General features: G+C 38.4%; 1 protein-coding gene across 1 annotated transcript; it reads right to left on the bottom strand.

The window, feature by feature from the left end:
- Positions 1-5,175: 5,175 nt before the first annotated feature.
- KCNK18 (potassium two pore domain channel subfamily K member 18) lies at positions 5,176-19,799 on the bottom strand. Its single transcript, XM_063307215.1, has 3 exons — positions 19,437-19,799; positions 18,381-18,524; positions 5,176-6,136 (listed from the first exon to the last, which is right to left on the bottom strand). The coding sequence occupies exons 1-3, from the start codon at positions 19,672-19,674 to the stop codon at positions 5,325-5,327; spliced, it is 1,194 nt and encodes a 397-aa protein (XP_063163285.1). The 5' UTR covers positions 19,675-19,799; the 3' UTR covers positions 5,176-5,324.
- Positions 19,800-20,217: the final 418 nt, after the last annotated feature.

The following is a 20,217-nucleotide window of genomic DNA, read 5'->3' as shown; positions in this document are numbered from 1 at the left end:
TTTGGGATAGAATTATTGCACAAAGCTGGAATAAATTTGCTAAGTATAATTTTGGAATCATTATAAAATCCCACAGGTTGTTTTCGATCTGCAAAGCTGGTGGTGGTTATCTGGATTGTTCTAATATGAGCTACTGGAAATTTTAAGTTATCACAACTCATGAATATAAGATAACCCCTTGGGTAGAAATTGTTTTCTGGAAAGAAATGTCATTGAAATTAGTTGAATGTATATTTGAATACAAAGGGACGCGGTGGCACTGCGGGTTAAACCGCTGAGCTGTCGATCGGAAGGTCGGCGGTTCGAAACCGCGCGGCGGGGTGAGCTCCCGTTGCTAGTCCCAGCTCCTGCTCACCTAGCAGTTCGAAAACATGCAAATGTGAGTAGATCAATAGGTACCGCTTCGGCGGGAAGGTAACGGCGTTCCGAGTCGTCATGCTGGCCACATGACCCGGAAGTGTCTATGACAACGCCGGCTCCAAGGCTTAGAAACGGAGATGAGCACCGCCCCCTAGAGTCGGATTCGACTGGACTTTACGTCAAGGGAAACCTTTACCTTATATTTGAATACACATGGACAAGATTGCGTTCTTCATGTACTAGTCTGTGGGGATCAGAATAACTGAGAAGCAGCTAGCCATTTTTGGCACATAGTCATCTGCTTTTCTGGATAATCTCAAAGCATCAGAAAATTCAGGAAGACTACAGTTTGATTTGGCTTCCTTCTGCTTTATCTTTCAAGCCACAGATTGGGTCTGAAACTGCCTGGTTCTGACTGGAATTTGGAGTTCAATCAAACCCAATTATACCCCTACAATTTATGCTACTGTATATCTGACACTGTTAGCAAATAGAAAGAATAGGAGATATATAGATATATAGATATGAAAGAAAGTCCTTAGAGCACTGTTCCTCAACCTTGGCAGCCTGAAGATGTGTGGACTTCAACTCCCAGAATTCCCCAACCAGAATGGTTGGCTGGGGAATTCTGGGAGTTGAAGTCCACATATCAAGTTGCCAAGGTTGAGAAACACTGCCTTAGAGTATCATATTTTGGAATCCAGATTCAGTATGGGATTGTTTCTTATTGCCCAGGAACCCCACATTAACTCACCTTACTTTAGAATGAAAAGTTTTCTCTATGTGCCTGATAATAAGTACAACTAAAAAGGGATTGTCTGTTGGGAGTTCCTTAAGCTTTAGCTGAGCCCTTCATTTAGCTGCATTTTATATTTAATTCCCTATATTTAAATCCGTAAGATTGCTTGCCATCACATTTAGATATTTTAAATAACTGCCATTATTTAAATGTGTGTGATTTCTTAATTTGCCAAACATTATGGTCTTGCAGGAACAAGAGACAGAAAAATGCAGAATATGTGAAATCTGACCAAACCTCCCTGCTTCCTTTACATTTCTACCCCCAAGTACTTGACACATTGTTCAAAATGAATAGCAAGACCCGCTTCCAAACAAATATTGCATCCCATCCGGATATTTGTAATTGTTTCTCAAGGCTTCTCATGGACAATAGTCAATAGAGTCAAGTCTCATTCTTTCTCCTGGTCAGCAGGTTTTTCTTTCAGTACCTCAGCAGAGAGACGATGCAATATCTGTCAGAGCAGAAGATCAAGTGTGCCACCTTTTCAAAGATGCTTTGTGTTAGAGATTCCATGTGATAATGGATAGATTCAGAAAGATAGAAGTTTTTTTTAAAGACCTTATTACAGATTTGTTTTTACAGAGTGCTTTTCTCCTTTCCACATCTCAGATTTGTTCATAGAACATACTCAATTACCTTATTTTTTGACTCTGAACTCTTTTGTGAGTAGCCCTTGTCTAGTTCCTCTAAATAATGGGAAAGTAGCAGAAAATATATCATTAACCTTTACTTTAGATGTGGGCGACTCATATAATATCTTGATCCATTTGATGAATTCCAAAGGAAATCCAAATCTATTTAGAACAGCAAACACATACTGTTTATATATTTTGTCAAAGGCTTTTTCAGCAAGACCACCATTAAGGGGTAGCAGAGAGATACAGAAAACCCAAATTCTTTAGTGAATCTAGCTGTCATCCAGATTTTTGCAACCCAGACCTGATAACCCTAATTAATACAAACTCTGTAGTTCCCTTCATTTGAAAAAGAGTTCCACCCAAGACGCAAAGTTCTGCTAAGTGGTGTCTGGTAGGCTCTAAACTAGCAGACTCATTTGTCTTGCCACCTGTGCCGACACATTGTAACAAACATGACTGGAATTTATCCAAAATAGTTCCCAGTGCTCTCTTTTGTGTAAGTATTTCAGCTCAGAGAGCCCCCGGGAAACATCTTATTATGGGTTTGCATGAGGAAGGAGGAGATATAATTATTTATTTGTTTGTTTGTCATATTTCTCAACTGCCCATCTCGTATTACGACTCCGGGAGGTTATAATGGTCTACTGCAGCCCTAAAACAAAAAGAGCAGGTTTTTCAAATATTTATTTCCCAGGTATCTTTAATAAACTATTTGGAATGTGAGGCTGTAAATTAAACTACACTATCTTTTGTAAGAGCAACACTGTTTTGTTGCTCTATTGTACTGGCAGTTATGGTTCTGTAGCTACATGTCAAGTAATATAGTATCGTAACTTTTCATTTTTAATGCAGACATGTGCCACACTCTAATTATTAGGATTAAAATGGCTCTCGTAGGTGTGGGTCTTGCCTGTTTGCAAGTGGTCATGGTGGATGTTGCCAGCCACAAAACACCTATGCCCTGGGAAACAAGGTTTTTTGTTTTTCTGAGCAGGACAGCACACTTCCAAGTGTCAACTCAAGCCACCCACCCTTTTTATTTTCTAAGGGCATTTCCAGAGACTGGACCATCCAATCACCCAAATTGTTAGATCTCCTAGAATCAACAGACTATCGCCTGTTCAGATAGTCAGATGCAAAACTCTGGAGGACCACAACTCCCACTTTGTGTTGCTGTCTAGTGGGCATTTGGATTTCTGTAGCCAAAATATGACAGCCCTAAAGAAACAAGAATAAAAACTGCTGCATGAGATTAAAGATTCAATACAACAAATGATGTATTACACGCATGTTCTTTATTAGTATTATTTAGAATCGGGACTAACATATAAGCCATTATCAATTGATTCCTAGCAATTAATCATGATTAAGGGAGCTACTGCATGTCAATGTAGCAAAAATTATTTCATTTTTGTTGTTTTAACACAAAGCACACTCTTCCCTATGTCTTCATCTATATTCATATTCATCCATAATGATTGCCAACCCAGAGACAAAATAATTAAAGGTAATACTGAAGACTTGTCCTCTCTGTATCCTCCATACAATTCCCATCTTCTCTTGCTGCTCCAGATTAATCATTAGCATATGTTTCAAATGGCATGTACGTATTCCTACACAGTTTCTTCAGACTATGGACAAAAGCTGTAAACAGTTTGTAAAGTAACCTGTAACTTAGATGACTTTTATTTTACTTTCTAATTTACCATAGTGGAATTAGGAGAATACATGTTTTAAATGTATTTGTAGATTTCTAAAATTACAACTGAGAATGCTACCTCACGTTAATTTCTTAGAATGATTGTTAACGTATGTTTACAATGTTTGATAGAGAAAAGCTGCATCTCCATCAATAAAATAGGTTAAAAATATGAAGGAGACCCTTCTAATAGATGCTTTTAGATGCATTGTTGATAATAGAAACAGTTGCTCTATTCAGGTTTTCTCAACATTAATTTCCCATTTTTTGTGGCATCTGTCCAGTTCATACAGAATGGCTACATTTAAAAAAACAAACAACCCTTTCCCCATCCCAAGAAGTATTTCAAAAACTGTGGTTGTTGTTATTTTCATTGTGAACTACTTAGAATATTGATGTTATCAATTACTTATGGTCCTGAGCCTACTTGATCATCATCTTCTTACCAGTTTACTGCACAGGGCTTCTCCTGAAAATCCATGCCAATCAAAGGTAAAAGCTCAGTCATTCTCAACATATATGAGCAATGATATTGGAGAGGAGCATTCCACACTTTTTAGTTAGTACTTCCAAGGCTTCTTTATTAGTATTATTTACTTCTCAAGGCCACTGGATGGAAGCAAAGAGTTAAGGTTTTCTCTATTTCCAGATATCTATCTGGAAGATTGATGCCTTCTATAAAATGCTGCCTGCTTACAATCTCAGATCATCAGTTGAAGCTCTTTCATTCTCTTCTATCTTTATAAACGGTAATTTATTTTTAAAGAGCATTTTGGCCCATGCTACCTATCTATGGAAAGCCCTTCCCTAGAAGACTTGCCGACCACTAATGGACACCAAGCAAAAGTCATCTTATTCTGTCAGTCCTGTCATGAATTTTAAGCACATTCAGATCTTGCCAATCATCTCTTGGTCTGGATTCAGTTTTACAGATTTGATATTTTCAGCAGGTAACGTGTCCTAACCAACCTTGTGTGGCGCAGAGTGGTAGGCAGCAGTATTGCAATCGAAACTCTCCCCACGACCTGAGTTTGATCCCAGCGGAAGCTGGATTCTCAGGTAGCTGGCTCAGGTCAACTCAGACTTCCATCCTTCTGAGGTCGGTAAAATGACTACCCAGCTTGCTGGGGAAGGTAAAGACTGGGGAAGGCATTGGCAAACCACCTCGCTATAGACTGCCAAGAAAACGTCACAAAAGTGGCATCCCCCCAAAGGGTCAGACATGACTCGGTGCTTGCACAGGGGACCTTTCACCTTTCAACATGTCCTAACACAGTACTGGTAAAGGGAAGTATATCAATAGTTTAACCAAGCACACAGCAGCTTTGGCTCAGTTGTTCTGGCTTATTCTGTCACTGCCAGTTGAGAAAAAGGTATAGGCACTTGTCCACACAAAAATAAGTGTTACGTAGATCTAAAACATTACACTGGGAGCTAGCATTCCAAATAATTCCTTTCAGGGCAATCCCATGCATGCCTACTCAGAACAAATCCTGTTGAATTCAATAGGACTTACTTTCCAGCAAACCTTGTTGAACTCAGTGGGTCTTACTGTTGAGTTGGTGTATCCAGGTTCACATTGTTATTCTATCAGTTTTATTTCTTAAAAGAGAAAAGTTATTTTCAAACCAAGTATATTTAGTTGCTCTATGCAGTAATTCAATTAGTTTACAGCAGATTCCCAGTGACGATGAAGAAATCTGTCCCATCCCTTGATGATTTTCCAATGGAAAAATGGAAGTATCCATTCCTTTTGAATGCACTGTTTATGGATCTGATTCAAGAAGTGATGTTGCATGCCTTCTTCAGGGGAGATGGATGTTCTTCATGCTCTTTTGTCTGAAACTTTTTTTCGACCAATGCAGAAAAGTAGCTTCTTGTACAGACCAAGGATCCTGTCTTGTCCTAGCTTGAAAGCAATTATGACAATTTCCATGCCAACCACAATATAAACTGAGAGAAACAAGAAAAAGTTGGGATGCTGCAGCTTGACATCACCAAAGCCAATGGTAGTTAAGGTGATAAAGCAAAAATAGAAAGCTTCCTCAAAATTTAAAGCTCTTTCCCAATGTGGAAGAATAGCTGCAGCACAGGAGATGTATGCAAAAACAATAAAAGTCATCAGTGAAAAGGGTACATCCAGCTTTTCTACTTCTTTCCCTATATTATTGAGATTGCTAATCATGTGATTCACCATTTCCCCTTTGTCTAATTCAGGACATGAACTCCATCTATCAAATCTGGTCAGTTTTGGAGGGGTTAAAAATGCATTTTCCCTGATGATAAGCCTTTCAAAAATTTCAACATTTTGATATTGTCCAGGCTTTTTTTTAAAGGAAGAATTATTTTTCAAAGCATCCCTAATATTTAAAGGTTCAAGAAGGACTATTTTGGCTGGCCCAAGTGAAGCTGAGTCTCCTTTTGAATCAGCATTTTTCTTACAACAAGATCCCAAAGAAAGCCTGGCTAATATTTTCGACTGTAGTTTCCGGGCTCGATTGTAAGAGGTGGATAATATAGCTGCTAGGATGTCGCCCATGTCGGTAAGGACCAGGAACATGAGAGGTATGCCAAACAAGGCATACACCATGCACAAGTATTTCCCAAGTCTTGTCACAGGGTAACTGTGGCCATAACCTGTAACCAAACAAAACCAGAAAAAAACTGTTTAAATGTTATTTGTTTTTCTATGGCATTCCGGTTTGAACAAAGCTAATGAATATGCAAGCTTTTTTGTCCAAACAGTCTCCGAGAATCGGACATGATTGGATTAAAAAAAATGAATATGCATATATTAGCTGCTTTTAGTGGGAGGAGTATGGTTTGCCTTTTATTAATGTCATATTGGTGCATTAGTTGTATAACCACTCATTTTCTTTGTCCACACTGATACTTTCTTTTCTGAAAATATGTCTTTGTTTTAAATAAATAAATAAAGTATGCATACAATAGCTGTTTTAAAAAAGAGCACCTATTGCCTGCATTTAAAATATGAAGACAAATAATAAAATCCTAATGCTTCCTTGTCTTTCCATTACAGATGTTAGAGCATTTTCATAGTGAATATGACATATAAGATATAATGCATTTATTTATTAGCTGTGCGTTTTGATACTTTTTTTTCAAGAAGGGCTGGGCAGACCAGAGTTTTCATTGTAAAACTCCCTCAGAACCTGCAACTGAAAGCCCTGAGATGCCAGATATTGTCAAGGACCTCCTAACAGCAAAACCCTCCACCTGGTTCCTGTAAGTCTAATTGTTTGCATTGGATGTTTTCCTCTGAGAACTATTGTTAAATATTCAGATACAACACATTTGCAATATGGAATGTGGATTTTAAAAGTAAGCTCCATCTAAAAGCTTACTTTTATTAGCCCTGACTGATTTTGAAGTTACCAGTTTTTATATCAGTTATTTAGCTCTGTTACAATGGAAAATTGCCTTGATGTTTGTTTGTTTTAGAATATTGGAATATTTCCATAGTTTATGTGGAGCTTTGCCTTCTTTCATATAAATCTGCCCAATCACTGGATCATCAGCAGAAGCCCTCCTATTATGCCACTTCCTGTGGATACTCTTTTAGCATCAACCAAGAAGTGGTACTTATCTGCAGAAAACTCTCCCTAGAGATAAAGTAAGTGCCAAAGTTATTAGTATTTAGGGGGATGCTAAAAAAAAACCCCATTCATTCACCCTGGCATTTCACATTTCAATACGATGTTCCTCTATCTGTGTATGCACCTGTGTAGTTACATGTTTGATGCATGATCTTTGAACATTCCTAAGTACAGCAATATTTTCTCTGAAAAAAAATTAATTAATAAAGCAGATTGTGATTGGCCTATGGGGCCTGATTTTTATAGCCCAACCTTGCACAGAATGTGTTTCCTGTTCCCAATTTGCTAGGGAGCTGGATAGAGCAGTTTCCCCAACTCTGTTGAAATATAGTCTTCTTCATCCCCAACTGGCATCCAATACTCATGGAGAATCCCATGTAAAGCTGTGTTGTATAGAATGCAAAATCCCAGATCTGCCGTGAAATTTAATACTCAACCTGTCAGTCAGCTGACCAAAGACACAATTAGAAAGCCAAAGGGTTGCACATGGGAACCTTTATAATGACACACACAGACCTTCCACTGTCTCCATTTTGTAGCCTCGGTGATATGTGTGTCCTGTTAAGCTCCAGATTCCTTCCCTTCTTAATTTTCACACCTGTAAGCAGTGCGGAGTAAGGCTGATTTTCAGGCCAGAGAGAAAAGCTAATCGCTTTATCTTTCTGTCTCCTTTTTGTCCTTTAATCATAGTCATCAGAAGGGCTTAACCCAGCTGGTGTTCTCCTACAAATGTGAACAAAGCATCCACCCAAATACTAGCAATTTTTGTCTAAGGTTATCAGCCATAGTTAGAAAGAATATTGCTCCTTTTTCCACTTTCAAATACTGTATTTTGGCTTCTCCTAGATAACCCAGAACATGCAGAGTGACATTGCATCCCATTACTGTCATTGGCTGTCTTTGGCTGCCAGACTAATCCAGAGCTACTTGCACCCAAACAGCTTTGAATTCATGGCTCAGTGGCAATTAGCCTTGATGGCAGCATGACTCCCTCTGAAGGCCATCTGCTGGGAGACAAGTGGGCTTCCTGGTACTGTCAGGATTGGGTGCCTGGACTGGAGTGGAAGGTTAGAGCCTTTTTAAGCACCTCTGAGATCCAAAGGCAGAATTTTCATTTGAGCACCCCACAGACACACACACTTCTTCCCACTGCATCCTGTGTCAATGTAATTCTTTTCTCCATTACTTTTATCAACTGAAGTCAGAGGATGAGTAAGCAGCAGTGCACAGGGAAACCTAAAATAGTGATACAATGGTGAACATCATACTTAACTAAGTAGATTTATTGTACTGAACAAAAGACTTGAAATATGTGATGATTTCCAATACAGGATCAAACTTCGAATGAGTTTCCCTTCAGGTGTGAAGCAGGAGCAACTCTCTTTTTTTGTCCTTTACCTATGAAAAAGGCTCTCAAGAAGGTAAAAACAAGTAATGGGTGAAGGATTGTACTTTTGAAGCAGGGGGTCAATGTATTTTGGGCCCTTCAAATGTTGTGAAAACGCCAGTAAAAATAATTTTGGCTAGTTCAGACTAATCATTGTACATTTTCACTAATTTAGCAGTCATGGAACCAAGAAGTTCAGATGTTAGATATGAACTTCTGTAAAAACTATCTTTGTCTACTTATAGAGGCAAAGGCTCCCTCCTGGCAAAAGTTTGTGGTCAGTGTGTGGTTGCTTGAGGAAGGGACTAAATCAAATGACCCTGACATGAGGGGCATTCCACATCCCCTGCTCATTCCTTTCACAGGCAAATTTATCATAATACAATTTTGCTTTGATACATTAATGGGATTGGTATTCTAGTAACTCTCTAATTTTTCATTTTAAAACCTGTTCTTTTTCTTCCTTTTCCTTTTAGATTCCTTGAAGTGGCAAAATAGGACAATGTGCAAAAGTCTCAGTTTTGAACTCTGGCATAACGTGGAACACCTTCACTATTAAAATGGGATCCTAGAGAACTATTGCCAGACAAATAGGCAACTGAGCTAGATGGCCTGCTAGTTTGCCCAGATAAAAGGCAGCTTCTTCCCTTGTTCCAAATGCATTTAATATTTAATATTGTATATAGCTTTAGTGGATCGGATGAAGCAAATCCACAGAGCAGTCTTATAAATTAGGAAAGCAACATCAATATAGAAAAGCTTATACAGCTAAAGATAAGCTTATTATAAAAAAAAAACTTTGGTTATTATTCAATCCCTTCTGACTCTTTAGGTTCTAATGGACAAAGTCCTCAAGAATAGTTTGTCATTAGCTGCTTTGAATTCTGGTAAGCTCATGCTTATGATATCAGTGGCAGCATCTAGCTATCTTGTCTTCTGCTGTCCTCTTTTTTCCATTAACTTCATTATTAGCACTTTTCCCCAGTAGCTCATTGGATATCTTCTGATTTGAGCAGGATATGGACCAGGAGTGTTCCACAGGTTATGGTAAAAAAAAGTCAAGATGGCAGCCACGTTAGTACAGCCATTTCCATCTGTTCTATCTTTATCTGTTGTTTATGTGCATTGACCATACCTACTAGTACGTCCCTAGTATGGACATTTTCCTGGCTGTGATTATCCATTGGCAGAATAAGGGCACGCACTGTACTGTGATTAGCCTAGTTTTCCATCTATGATCTGTTCACCATGGGTGAGTCTTCTTGGAGAATGTTCTCCCCACAAGATAGCTCACAGACTCATTGGGATGTGCAAGCCCCTTCGCTGCTACAGGGTAATGATCCATAAAGGGGTAGAAATACTAACTTATAATGGAGGATTTAAAAATGACTAAAGCATTATAAATCCTGTTGGTGGGGAAGGGAATGAAAATAAAGGAATACGTGAAAGAATACGAACAATAACAGCCCTAACTCTGTCCATTAAAATGTCTGTTTGGCATGGATGTAGCAGTTCAAGTAGTGCAACCCTGAGTAATGATTATTAACATTTCATGCTGCTGTTATTTGGCTCCTAATAAGTTGAATATAATATGTAATAATGACAATTTTAACAGTTGGATGTTGCTGACTGAAGATTATTTTCAATGCAACAAGCACATCCTGTGGTCCATATATTTTGGAAAAGAATTGTAAGAAAAATCAATACAAAGAAAAGCTGTAATTTACCATTAACTCCAAATGCTTTATTGCATGGATTTCTACGTGATTATGTATCAACATTTAATGATTTTTTTTATATTGCTGCAAACAATAATTACAAAATATTGACACAATCTCAAGCAAAAGATCACTGAAGTATGTAAACAGCAAAAGTATTAAAATTCAGTGACATTCTGAATTTACAATGGTAAGCAAGTGGAGAAAAATGTCAAAAGGCTGTTCATATGTATGCAAATCATTTTTAAAAAATACAGAATACCAGTATGCCATTTGTCAGCCACAAACTATTGGAGAAATCATTATCACTATGTATGTATAAGCAGGCATGTTCAGTTTATAAGTTTGATTCTTAAATCAGTTTAACTATATTAATCTACAGCCAGAACCTAAAAAAAAGGATCTCCATACAGGGTAGAATAAGAAACTGTTTACAGAATATTAGTGATAATATTCTAAAAGCTGTCTATGAATAATATATATATATATATATATATATATATATATATATATATATATATAAATAGAAAATAGAATACATATATATATATATATATATATATGATAAAAATAGAATATATATATATGAGAATATATATATATATATATGATAAAAATAGAATATGAATAGATATATATATGTGTGTATATATAGTATATATATCATGTATATATATCGTCTGTGTGTGTGTATATACGATATATATAGTAAGTATATCATGTGTGTACGTATGTATGTATGTATATATATATATGTTAATGTTTTCTACTACAGATTAAAGTTACTATGGTAACTAATCATTTTGGCTGGGTGAAAAGGTTGAATTCAACTGTCCCCTTTTCAGATGTTGATTTTTGCACCTGGGGGGAGGAACTTGCCTGGACTTGTTTTAGTTTCTGTTTCCTTTCTGTGCAGGCATGTAGAGAGTCAAGCTGCTCTCACTGAGAGCCTGAGCTTTTAAATATGTTTTGCTTTCTGTAAATAAAAATTATTTTTATAGAAATGCCTGGTGTGTGACTTTTCTGAACTCTCCTGGGCTAAAGGCTTTCCCAGCAATCTGCCAACAGGTTATGTGCCCAGTAAACAGTCCAGTAAAACCCAGAGAGAATAGAGAGATTAGCTCCACACCTCATGCACAATTTAAAGGCAGATAGCAAAGACCTGTGAAGATTTTCTTTGGAGCCGCCTGGAGATTTTCCAGCAACTGCCTGTCTACAGGACAAAGAAGCCAGCTGAGGTGACTTGCAAAAGAAGGAAGAAGCCATGGCTATCTCCCAGCCCTCAGCGATGCCTCTGGAGCACCTATCAGATACCAACGATTTGAACTGGGCCCTGAAGATGGAGATGTATCTTCGCAGAGAGAAGCTGCCAATTGGTGAACAAACCCCACCAAATCCCAGTGCTGAATGGCTTAGACAGGATGAGTGGGCTAGAGCTACACCATTATCCTGGGAGTTGAGGACAATCAGCTAGTCCACGTGCGAGGCATGCAGTCTGCAAAGCAACTTTGGGACACTTTGAGAGACTTGTATGTAAAGGCAACAGCAGGGAGTAAAGTTACCCTGACAAAAAAAGCTGTACAAAGCCTACCTTGAAGAAGGAGATAGCCTTCCTGAGCACCTGCATTATATTCAGCAGCTGTTTGTTGAGTTACAGGAGAGAGGAATGGAATTTACACCTCTCACAAAATCCTATATCCTCCTGTCCTCACTGAATGAAATGTGGGACACACTGATTTGTACCCTGGAGGCTATGCCTGAAGCAGACCTCACCCCATCGTATGTTACACAGCGCTTACTCGCTGAATGGGAGAAGAAAGAGGAAAGATCCCCCCCCCCATCTCTTCTGGAAATCTGCAATACCAGAAAACAAGGGAAAAGAAGGGAAAGGAAGCAGAGGCCACAGCACTAGCCAGCCAGCGATGCTTCACCTGTGGTTCAGCTGGACATTGGCAGAAAGACTGCCTTGAGACCCAAGAGTAGAAAGACAGAGAAGAAGAACACAAGGGCAACACAGAAGAAGGCTCTTCAGACAACCCAAATTGCACAGGTTGCTGAGAAGGGTAATTCTGATGTATGGGTGTTAGATTCTGGGGCCAATTGTCATTTATGTAATTGTAAAAGCTCTTTTGTGTCACTGTCTAAAACTGAAAGACAAAGTGTATCTTTGGCTGATCGGTCTGTGACCAAAATTATGGGACAAGGTGACTTGTATTTATCCTGCTTGGGAGAAACTGTAAAAGGTGTGTTGTATGTGCCAAATTTACAATCAAACCTTTTATCTGTGGCACAATTGGCTGCAACAGGGTATATCATAACATTTAAGAAAAATGGTTGTGAGATACGAAAAAATGGGAAATTGTGTGCTACTGGTATGTTAAAAGACTCCTTGTACATTGTGCAAAATGCAAGGAAGCCAAGCTGCAAGGCTGCAGTTGGCAACACTCCATATCATGACCAATGTGTACACCTGATGCACAGGAGATTTGGTCATGCTAATTTCAAGTATATAGCACAAATGCCACAGCTGTGTGCTGACCTAAAGATAAAACCCTGTGACAAATACTGAGATTGTTTAGTTTGCAAAGAATGCAAAACACTAAAAGCTCCTGTGAGTAAGCACAGTGACAGAGTTAGAACTAGACCTTTGGAAATTGTGCGCTCTGACATTATTGGTCCTTTTGCTCCAAGTCTTGGACAAGCAAGGTATGCAATGACCATCACTGATGATTTCTCAAGATACACATTTATCTACATCTTAAAACACAAAGATGAGGCATTTGAGAAATTTAAAGGTTTTGTGACATAGGCAAATAGAAAATTCCCTAGGCCTGAATCTGCACTCCAATGCGATAGAGGAATAGAGTACCTTTCTCACAAATTCAAAAGGTTCCTAGTGGAAAAGGGGATAGAACAAATTCTTTCTAATGCTTACACCCCTCAGCAAAATGGTGTTGCTGAAAGAAAGGGCAGAACCTTGCAAAATGCAATGGAATGCATGCTTAAAGATTCACATTTATCTTTTAAGTATTGGGGAGAGGCAATATCTACTGCCTGTTATGTACAAAACAGATTGTATAACTCTATGATTCAGGACACTCCATTCCATTTGTTTTATGGTGTGAAACCAAAGGTAAACCATCTTAGAGTGTTTGGTAGCACTGCTTGGGTTCATATTCCAAAACAACAGAGAAGGAAAAGAGGCCCCACAACAAAGAAAGCCATCTTTGTTGGCTATGAACAAAGCCAAAGGAGCTACAGGTTCATAATAGGAGAGAAATTAATAATTAGCAAAAGCGCTTCTTTTGCTGAACAAAACTGGGGGAGATTAAATTCTAGCTCTCCAGTTGATCTGACCACCACAAGAGAACAGCAAGGACTTGCTGATGGTGATCTTTTGCCTGATGAGGACATTAAACCAGAAAAGCAAACTGAAGATCTGTCTGATGAGACAGATGCTTCTCAGGAAAGTGATAGGAGTCAAAATTTAAGCCCTGTATTACCCCGCAGATCTCAGAGAAGTAATAAAGGTGTTCATCACATTTTCAGGCTGAAACAGTAAAGGCTTTTCACATATTCACAGAACCTGAGTCTTTAGAACAAGTGAATGCTTTACCACCTGAGATTGCACAAAATTGGCATTCTGCCATGCAACAGGAGTTAGCATCCTTGAAAGAAAATAAAACATGGAAACTGGTAAATCTACCTCCCAATGAACGCTGTCTAGGTTGTAGGTGGGTTTTCAAACTAAAAAGGGATGCTGATGGAAAAATCCAAAAATATAAAGCAAGGTTGGTTGCAAAAGGGTTCACTCAGAGGAAAGATTTAGACTTTGACAAGACTTTTGCACCAGTTACTAAAGGTGAATCAATTAGATTACTGTTAAAAATTGCTGCACTCAAAGGAATGTCAGTTCACCACTATGACATTCAAACTGCATTTCTCTATGGTGATTTAGACCACAAATTATACATGCAGCAACCCCCTGGCTATGAAAAAGGGGAGAACCTAGTCTGTGAACTGCAGAAGTCTATGGGTTAAAACAAGCTGCTAGATCCTGGAACCAAAAATTAGATGAAAAACTGCAGAATTTTGGTTTTGAAAAAGGAAAAGCAGATCCATGTGTATATATGAAGAAAGACAAACAAGGCTGTATGTATCTGTGCATTTATGTTGATGATTTGCTGCTGTTCACATCCACAGAAAAACAAAGGCTTGATTCTGAAGCCTGCATGAAAAGCCGTTTCATATTAAAAAGCCTTGGAATTGTGACAAATTACCTAGGTTTGGAAATACACAGGGAGAAGGATGGTAGCTTTCTGTTAAGCCAACGTAGTAAAATTCAAAAGCTCCTAGAGGATTTTAATATGCAAGACTGTAAACCAGTCTCTACTCCGATAACACATTTTCAGAAAGATATAGGAGAAACTCAATTAACTGAGGCAGAGAAATATAGATCTGCAATTGGAAGTTTACTCTACATTGCAAATCATTCTCACCCAGATATCTCAAATTCTGTGGCCATTTTAAGTAGACAGATAGAGAAGCCTACATCTACTGGAAAAGCAGCATTGAAGAGGTTAATGAGGTATTTGCAAGGAACAAAGAATTATTGCCTGAAGCTAAATGCCTCTGGAACCGAGAAATTGCAGGCTTTTGCCAATTCTGACTGGGGAGCAGATGTCAGTGACAGAAAATCCACTTCTGAGTTTTAATTCAATTTGCTGGATCTAGCTTAGGCTGGCATTCTAGAAAATAAACACTTGTTGCTTTTTCCACTGCAGAAGCAGAGTTTTATTCTCTAACACAAACCTGTAATGAGGTTACATGGTTTAAACATTTGTTAAAAGACATAGGCATGGAAGTGAACCAGGCTATAACTGTTTATGAGGATAATCAAGCTTGCATTGCTATGGCAAAATCTGAAGCCTGCAAAAATAGGACAAAACATATAGATATTAGATATCAATATATCAAAGATATGATAAGCAAAGGAGAAATAATGTTAAAATATTGTGAATCAAAAGACATGATTGCTGATATTTTAACCAAACCTCTTGCTGTACTAAGACACAAAGAGTTAACAAAGCAAATTGGTTTGCATCTTATTCTGTAGTATAAAAAGGGGAGTGTTAATGTTTTCTACTACAGATTAAAGTTACTATGGTAACTAATCATTTTGGCTGGGTGAAAAGGTTGAATTCAACTGTCCCCTTTTCAGATGTTGATTTTTGCACCTGGGGGGAGGAACTTGCCTGGACTTGTTTTAGTTTCTGTTTCCTTGTCTGTGTAGGCATGTAGCTGCTCTGAGAGCCTGCAAGAATGCAGAAGTCTTTTAAATATGTTTTGCTTTCTGTAAATAAATTATTTTTATAGAAATGCCTGGTGTGTGACTTTTCTGAACTCTCCTGGGCCAAAGGCTTTCCCAGCAATCTGCCAACAATATATATATACACATACATACACTATATATATATTGTGTGTGTAGATATATATATATATATACACATACACACACACACACATACAATGACAGAAAATAGTATATATACACACACAGTACTGTGTGAAAAAATGCTGTAAAGTAAGAATGCTTTCAAAAATGTATATTGTAATTGTTTATGTTTATCAATTTACAAAATGCAAAGTGAGCAAACAGAAGAGAAGTCCAAATCAAATCAATATTTGGTGTGACCACATTTTGCCTTCAAAACAGCATACTTCTAGGTACACTTGCACACGGTTTTTGAAGGAACTTGGCAGGTAGGTTGTTCTGAACATCTTGGAGAACTAACCACAGATCTCCTGTGGATGTAGGCTGCCTCAAATCCTTTTGTCTCTTCATGTAATCCCAGACAGACTCCATGATGTTGAGATCAGGGCTCTGTGGGGGCCAAACCACCACTTCCAGAACTCCTTGTTCTTCTTTACGCTGAAGGTAGTTCTTAATGACATTGGCTGTATGTTTTTGGTCATTGTCCTGCTGCAGAACAAATTTGGGGCCAATCACACACCTCCCTGATGGTATGGCATGATGGATAAGCATCTGCCTGTATTTGAGGACACCATTGATCCTGACCAAATCTCCAACTCCATTTGCAGAAATGCAGCCCCAAACTTGCAAGGAACCTCCACCATGCTTCACTGTTGCCTGCAGACGCTTCTTATTGTACCACTCTCCAGCCCTTCAGTGAAACAACTGCCTCCTGCGACAGCCAAATATTTCAAATTTTGACTCATCAGTCCAGAGCACCTGGTGCCATTTTTCTGCTCCCCAGTTCCTATGTTTTCGTGCATAGTTGAGTCGCTTAGCCTTGTTTCCACATCGGAGGTATGGCTTTTTGGGCGCAATTCTTCCATGAAGACCACTTCTGGCCAGACTCCTCCGGACAGTAGATGGGTGTACCTGGGTCCCACTGGTTTCCACCAGTTCTGTGCTGATGGCACTGCTGGACATCTTCCGATGTCAAAGGGAAGTAAGCATGATGTGTCTTTCATCTGCTGCATTAAGTTTCCTTGGCCGACCACTGCATCTATGGTCCTCAACGTTGCCCATTTCTTTGTGCTTCTTCAAAAAAGCTTGAACAGCACATTTTGAAACCCAGTCTGCTTTGAAATTTTTGCCAGGAGAGACCTTGATGATGCAGTATAACTACCTTGTGTCTTGTTGCTGTGCTCAGTCTTGCCGTGGTGTATGACCTGTGACATGAAACTGTCTTCCACAACCTCACCTTAGTCTGGCTGTTCCTCACCCAGTTTTAAGCCTCCTACACAGCTGTTTCTGTTTCAGTTAATGACTGTGTTTCAACCTACATATGAAACTGATGATCATTAGCGCCTGCTTGGTATAATTCGTTAATCATACACCTGACTCTAATCCTACAAGATCCCTGACTTTGTGCAAATGTACAAAGTGTGCAAGTGTAAGAATTGGTGCTGTTTTGAAGGCAAAGGGTGGTCTCACCAAATATTGATTTGATTTGGATTTCTCTTCTGTTCACTCATTTTGCATTTTGTAAATTGATCAACATAAACAATTACAATATATATTTTTGAAAGCATTCTTACTTTACAGCATTTTTTCACACCTGCCTAAAACTTTCACACAGTACTCTGTGTGTGTGTGTGTGTGTGTGTGTGTGTATATATATATATATATATATATATATATATATATATATATAGTTGTATTGTATATCACACACACACATGTATATGTATATGTTATATACAATATATGGAAGTTTGGTGCTCTTAACTATCATAAGAATCAAACACAAAGTCTTCTCATAGTAGTTGCAACTGAGCAAAATTTTGCTGCATTTTTGGAAATTTCAATGGAGAAGCCAACAAATGAAAAGCAAGTAATTTTAGTTTGGGACAAGCATGGACAATGAGTAAGAAGTGAGGTTATGAGCACTGCATAGATGAAGAAGTGAAATAAAGCATGGCCTACTGATTCAACTGTGAAGTTGAAACAGAAATGTTCTGCAGAGGATTGTTGTTACATCTCTCCTCTGTCTGTGTTAAAGATAAGGCCATGAACCCTACTAACATGAGGTTTTTTTCTGTTTGAGGCAAAAGTAATTCTATAGAGATACTTTGGAAGATGAAACAACCATGAAAGAGGACCTTGAGACAATATGATGGAATTTTGGATCTGCAATTCTGTACGTATAGAACAAGGGCTTTCTATTTAACTACTTGCATAGCTTGCATATCACTCATTCCAAGTGATATTAGGAATGAGGCTAAAGAGCCACAGGAAGACAGATCATTAGCAGTTCTTTTCTTCCAGTGCTGGCATCATCAGTAAAAATTCTGATAACTTTAGTTCATCTTTGAATGGGATATTTGGTTGGTGAAACTTCCCGTCCACTGATGACATTTTTTTAGAAGGTATTTGTTACTGATGTAATTGCAATACACACTTACTCAAATGTAAATCCCACTATGTTTGGCAGGAACTACTTCAATATATCTGTGAACTGAAAGACAGTTGTAGATGTCTAAATTAGTGTTATTTGAAATATTATGGCGCCTTGGATCACATGTGCTGACCTTAAAGGGCCATGAATCTCATTGAAGCTTTTGTCTACTTCATCTTTGATTAGACTAAGTATGTTTATTGCAAAATACTTAATGCAAATCATACTGACCCACTGTTGTGAAGACAGTGCAGCAGAAAAAGAGAGAGCCAAGGAAGGACCACTTCTTTGAGGGATCAATAAACCATGCAAAGTCAATTTCATTAATCAGGTCACGTGTTCTGGTCATAAATATCTCATTGTTGGTCTCATTATCTGTTAATAAGAAAGTTAGATGCTGTGATTAATCAAATGTTATGGAAAATTAAAGATTACAGACTACTGCTGTAATCAACAGAACATGTTGCCGCACTGAAGGGGGGGGGCTTATTTAAACATACATACATCTTCTATTGACAAAAGACAACTCCCTCTGATTTTGCAGCTTTCCTCTCTAGTTCTTGTATGTGGCTACTCTATAGTCATTCAATGTTGAGAGAAATACACAGTTCATTTGATCATATATGCTCCAGAATTATCCCCTGGTATTAACAAGAAACACTGCTTTACAGATTAACTTCTTTCTCAGAGTGGCTGACAACAACGATAAGAAAAAAAGCAGATTCATTTAACGCTACTAATAAAAAGTATATAAAAATACTGTTACTTAACTTTTAAAAAGTAAAACAAGCTTTAAAAACATTCCTGGCATGTTTGTTTTTCTTAGAATCCCTCTTTCAACAATGGTTACACTTATGCTAGATTCAATCTGTTCACAAGTGCTGCCTTCTGAAATGGCTCCTTTATCCCCATGGGACTAGGAGAGGTATAAAGAATGCTGTTAGGATTAAAACACTTATGATCTGCTCTTTGTAAATGCTAAGCACAATCTATGTGAGAGTAAGTTTCTAAATCATGCTTTGTTTTATAGCTCTTTTTCACATCCTCCTTTCTATTCCTAACAATGTTTCACAAGTCTCCTAAAGCAGGGGCAGAATGGCAGGGAGGGGGAATAAAAAAGATTCTGCAGAAGTAAGAAATCCTTTCAACTGAAGACAAGAAAATACAATATGCTACAGAAACTCAAATTCCCACATTTATTTAAATATTCCAAACAAGAAGAGCATGAGCTTCTATTTGGTGCAAGTAACTTGGTTGCCCTCTCTGCCAACTGCTGCAAACTCATACCTGACAAATCCTTTGAAAGATTCCAAAGCCTCCGCATGAAGTTCCTGTATGCTTCACCTTCATGGCTCTGTCTGCAGCCTTCCACGTGAGAAAACATGAGTGCCCCCAGGAGGGCATAGACCACTAAAGAACAAATGAAGCAAGCATGGGGAAAGATCGCCCAGAATAATTGACAGCAAGTCCTTTCCTCTGTCTGGGAAGGAGATGTTTTTGACTTCATCTTCCCAAAACTTTGCATCAACAAGACCAGAAAGAAGGTTTCATGAACAGAGAGAAAACAACTCTGGAACTCCAGTAGAGCCTCTTCTTGAACAATGGAAACCTGTACCCTACTTCTGTTTCATAGCTTAAAGAGCTCCTGGTTTAATAGCTGGAAAGGAGCCTGGATAGAGATTGCAACCAATTGCGATTTAAAACATCTGTCTGTCAGATGCTGATACATTGTGCAGAAGAAATATTGATTCCCTCAAGTGCTGTAATGCGTGCCTGTGATGAGTGACTCTATGCATCACGGATTATCACCACCTGATAGTTGAAGGAAGAGGCTGTTGGTCTATAGGGCTATGTAGCTTGCAATGCCCTGCCCTTTGGCAACAGCCAAAGCAAAATTTCCAGTAAGAGAAAGCAAATAGCAAAGAATAGATAATGAGTCCATATAAGCAGGTAATGGATCTCAGTACAATTGGGGATATTCCCCAAGGAGTGAAGATGCAACTTTTAATTTTTCCAAGAAAGCTACTAGACCTCTACCACTGTATGGGCTTTTTATGAGGAGGCTCAA

This window comes from Candoia aspera, chromosome 6 (genome assembly GCF_035149785.1).
Source record: "Candoia aspera isolate rCanAsp1 chromosome 6, rCanAsp1.hap2, whole genome shotgun sequence".
Taxonomy (NCBI): domain Eukaryota; kingdom Metazoa; phylum Chordata; class Lepidosauria; order Squamata; family Boidae; genus Candoia; species Candoia aspera.
The sequence above is the reverse complement of the archived record's forward strand: the minus strand, read 5'-3'. Positions and strand labels throughout refer to the sequence as shown.

Excerpts from the sequence above, each read along its gene's own strand:
- KCNK18 (XM_063307215.1), bottom strand. The coding sequence starts at position 19,674 with ATGCAAAGTTTTGGGAAGATGAAGTCAAAAACATCTCCTTCCCAGACA. Across the intron at positions 18,525-19,436 it reads TCTTTCAAAGGATTTGTCAG|ATAATGAGACCAACAATGAG; the intron begins GTATGAGTTTGC and ends TCTTATTAACAG. Across the intron at positions 6,137-18,380 it reads CACTGTCTTCACAACAGTGG|GTTATGGCCACAGTTACCCT; the intron begins GTCAGTATGATT and ends GTTTGGTTACAG.